The sequence below is a fragment of the Austrofundulus limnaeus genome, unplaced genomic scaffold, assembly GCF_001266775.1.
Source record: "Austrofundulus limnaeus strain Quisiro unplaced genomic scaffold, Austrofundulus_limnaeus-1.0 Scaffold22, whole genome shotgun sequence".
Lineage (NCBI taxonomy): Eukaryota > Metazoa > Chordata > Actinopteri > Cyprinodontiformes > Rivulidae > Austrofundulus > Austrofundulus limnaeus.
In genome coordinates this window covers 3293213-3296786 of record NW_013952424.1, presented here as the reverse complement: position 1 = coordinate 3296786, position 3574 = coordinate 3293213, and the positions used below count along the sequence as shown (strand labels likewise).

The 3574-nt window shown below is 41.9% G+C and overlaps 1 protein-coding gene across 9 annotated transcripts in view; it reads left to right on the top strand.

Moving 5' to 3' along the window:
* Positions 1 to 2330, top strand: part of magi2a (membrane associated guanylate kinase, WW and PDZ domain containing 2a) — a gene marked incomplete at its 5' end in the record, with an annotated part of 97574 nt that extends 95244 nt beyond the window's left edge. For 6 of the 9 annotated variants that reach the window (XM_014004279.1, XM_014004277.1, XM_014004274.1 and 3 more), the window contains 1 exon segment: positions 375 to 2330. In XM_014004279.1, coding sequence (XP_013859733.1) covers positions 375 to 1024 — 650 coding nt within the window. 9 annotated transcript variants of the gene reach the window in all.
* Between the last annotated feature and the right edge of the window lie 1244 nt (positions 2331 to 3574).

Below are 3574 nucleotides of genomic sequence, written 5' to 3'. Positions count from 1 at the left end.
ATAAAAAGCTCGCTCATAACCAGATCTGGTTATGAGCGAGCTTTGAGATCTGGGGTTGTATGGTTCCAATTCTCTTCACATTTTAATCTATTCAACATTTAAGTGGTTTCGTCTCGATTTCAGTTAACGAACACCGAATTTTCTTACAATAGGTTAAACATTAGCATTTTAGCTTTTTACCATTAGCGTAACTAAGAAAATCATGTAGCTCTTTAGGTGGTATTAAAGCTAATATTTTGGTTAGCTGTGCCCACCACTGCTTCAGGAAATGCTGTTTTTTTTTTTTAAATATTTAATGTTTGGTGGTGTAGTGGTGTGCTGCCTGTTGGTTTGTCTGGTTTTAAGGTTTCTAAATGTTTGAATTTCTGTTCYAGACAATGCCTCCCCATGGGATGGTCGCCCTTCAGCCTCCCCAAGCCTGTCGGAAGTAGCCCCCCTCATCGATAGCTTCTCCACGCCATCGTCTTCATCTCATTTGACCTCTGCCCCCAACCTTCCTCATCTGCCTCCTCAGGACGTCCCTCAAGACGACCAGAGCCCCCAGAGAGCCGAGCTGCTAATCCGAGATCACATCARCCAGGCCAGGAGAGCGGCTGCAGGCGGAGGGAGCGGCAGGGCCAAGAAGGAGAGTGGCAGGTCCACCCATCAGGGGCACAGGGTGCAGCAGCCCACTGCTGATGGGGAAGGGGGTAAAGAAGGGCAGAGTGAGCCGGGGGCTTTCGGGAGCTCCCGAGGAAGGTCCAAGGAGAGGACCGGCGGGGACAGCAGAGACTGCACTCACTCCCCCAGCAGCTCCATGATCCAGCACTCTAACGGAACCGACCGGGACGCCGCCGAGTGTTGGAGCGACGCCAAACCCAGGCTCAGGGAGCCGGATCTGGGCGAGAGCCGGTCTAAGAAGGGCGGGGCGGCGGTGGCGGCGGGGAGGAGGGCCACGGTCTCTCCCGGGCCGTGGAAGATCCCCGGCTCAGACAAGCTGCCGAGCGCGCTGCGCCCGGGCGCCTCCGCCTCGCTCAGCAGATAACAGGCGCAGCTCCAGCAGGAAACCGAGGCCCTCGCGACTCCCCACCCCCTCACCCCTGCCTCCATCAGACAGCAGAGGTGGTCTGGACCACGTGTTTATAAAGTTTTATTTATAGTACTGTATTTTAAATTATTCTAAAATATATATTTTACACCCACCACGTTAAAAACTGGAAAAATCATCCACTTTAACAGAGAAGAGCGTCGAAACTTTTTGTAGCGCGGCGAGGAAGGGATTACGGAAACATCGGTTTTGAGTTCTCACCAAGCTGAGCTGGACAGAAAGCAGTTTTAGTTTTTAATATTCTATGAACTGTGCACAGTGGAGTCTATTTTCTGAAGTGGAATGTTTTGAAAGCTGGTTTTTGACGAGTGAATGAAGCAGAGATGAAACCCACTCATCAGCAGAGCTTTGCCTTAACAGGGACTGTGTGGGCTTCAGTCCATCCAAACTAATCAAAGAGATGATTATARATATAATAAACAGAAACATGTGGGGGAAACTGTGTAAATAAGATCATCTTCATAGTGAAGAACCTTATAGATGAGCTGAAGTTCTAGTCCACCAACAAACGAGCAAAGCGGCACTACATGAACCTGAACCATCAAAGTGTCTGCTACTGTTTATTTTTTATTATTATAATTATTATTTTGTCATTTATGTGCTAAAAACTAAAAAAAAAAGAGAAAAAATCTGTGACAGCGGTGTCCAGAAAGACGCTGAGAGAAGAAACATGCATGACACCAACAGACAGGAAGTGTGCCTTAGACTGACAGAGTCTGGATTTTATGTTCAAGGTTTGTTTTTGTACAACTACCACTTTTAAATAAAGTTGGAATGTTATGTAAAATGTAAATAAAATCAGAATGCRATGATTTGCAAATCCTCACCTGCTGGTTAAAGCTCTATCATGTAAAGAAGCAGCCATTATTCAGAAACTTGGGTTATTAGAAACAAACAGAATCAAAAGTTGATATTTTTAGAAACAAAACACATCGTATTAAAGATGATTTGGTCCATGAGCTATGAAGCCTGCCTCTCTGATGGTATGGGGGTGCATTAGCGTGTAACGCATGTTCATCTTCTGAAAAGATTTTTTTTAAACAAATGGCGCAGTTTCTTAGTTTAAACATGTTTTATTGTGAATAAAATATAAATKTATTGGATTTGCAAATCATTGCGTTTTGTTTTTGTTTACATTTTGCACCACATCCAAAAYGTTTGGGAGCTGGAGTTGTACTTTGAGGGTTCAGAACAGGCTGCTATACAACTCTAAAAATGAATAAAACTGTATTTTAAAGTGTAATATAGTGAAATACATTTATTTCACAAGCCTATGTCAAATAGCTCATTAGCAGTTTTTTTTTTATTTGAGCAAATGGTTCACTTTGAGTCATGAAAGATTTCATCACGATTTTATATATTTTTTCTTTTAATGAACTTTGACACTTGTTAATTTCCCCGAAATGTCACTTAGAGCTTTGCAACGAGTCATTTTAACACGATTCTGCGTTTGAGTCGAGGCTGAGWGTGACGTGATGTAAGCGACTCTGTCCACACTGTGTGATGCTAAGACCTGCGTRTATGTGCCAAAGTTCACTGAAAGTTGGGTTTATTTTGTAGCAGGCTCTTTGAAGGTTGTGCTCTTATACAATCGCCTGACGTCATTACTACAGACCACCAGAGAGCTGTAGAYGAGACTGCTTTTAGAGACAGGAGGATCCCCCCCACTGCAGCCTCTACCAGGTGAGCTACAGACATTCCTGAGATTTTTATTTTAAAAACAAGAGCAGCAATACTGGAAAAAGTAGATCCTAAATGTTTCATACATCTATTCAGTGTTACAGGAGAGAGGAGGAGACTCTAGGAGGTGGTTTCCAAATCTCCTGTGACCCTGAAATGCAAAACACAATGAGAAAATAAAATAAAATAATAAAAGACGTTTAATTCTGAAAGTAAATTAAAAAAAAAGTTTTACAAACTATTTCAAAAGAGACAAACTACATGGCAGCAAAACATCTAAAACACTACATTTCAAAAACCAAAGGGAACAAACGCTGGCTGCGCACCATTTATGGCCCGGCTGACAAAGCGGGACACCGAGCGGGAGGAGTTTTGCACTTCATTTAATCAGCCAAGAAAATGTCCAAACGCCCTGCTCCATTCATTCCTGCTCACTTTGATCATCCAACTGATGTCAAAACTATTAAGTTTCACAACCAGTGTGATGATTAAAGTCAGTAAATCAGCTGAATATAGTAAATTATRGGCTGTTAAACAGAAGGCCTTTTCTGGTATTTTGCACATTGAACACACTCTAAATTAGGTTATGTCAACTAATTCCACTAAACCAAGTTAAGTAAATCCCTTTATATATTAACACAACTCGGCTTAGTGGCATCAGTTCATATAAACTGATCGAGAAAATTCAACACTTTTGGGCTTTGAAATAAAAGAAGAAAATTCTACAAAACAGCTGAAATATGTTCTTTTTTTTCCATCTAATTATTTTGATTATAAGATTTTGTTGAGTTTTCTGAAATATTGCTA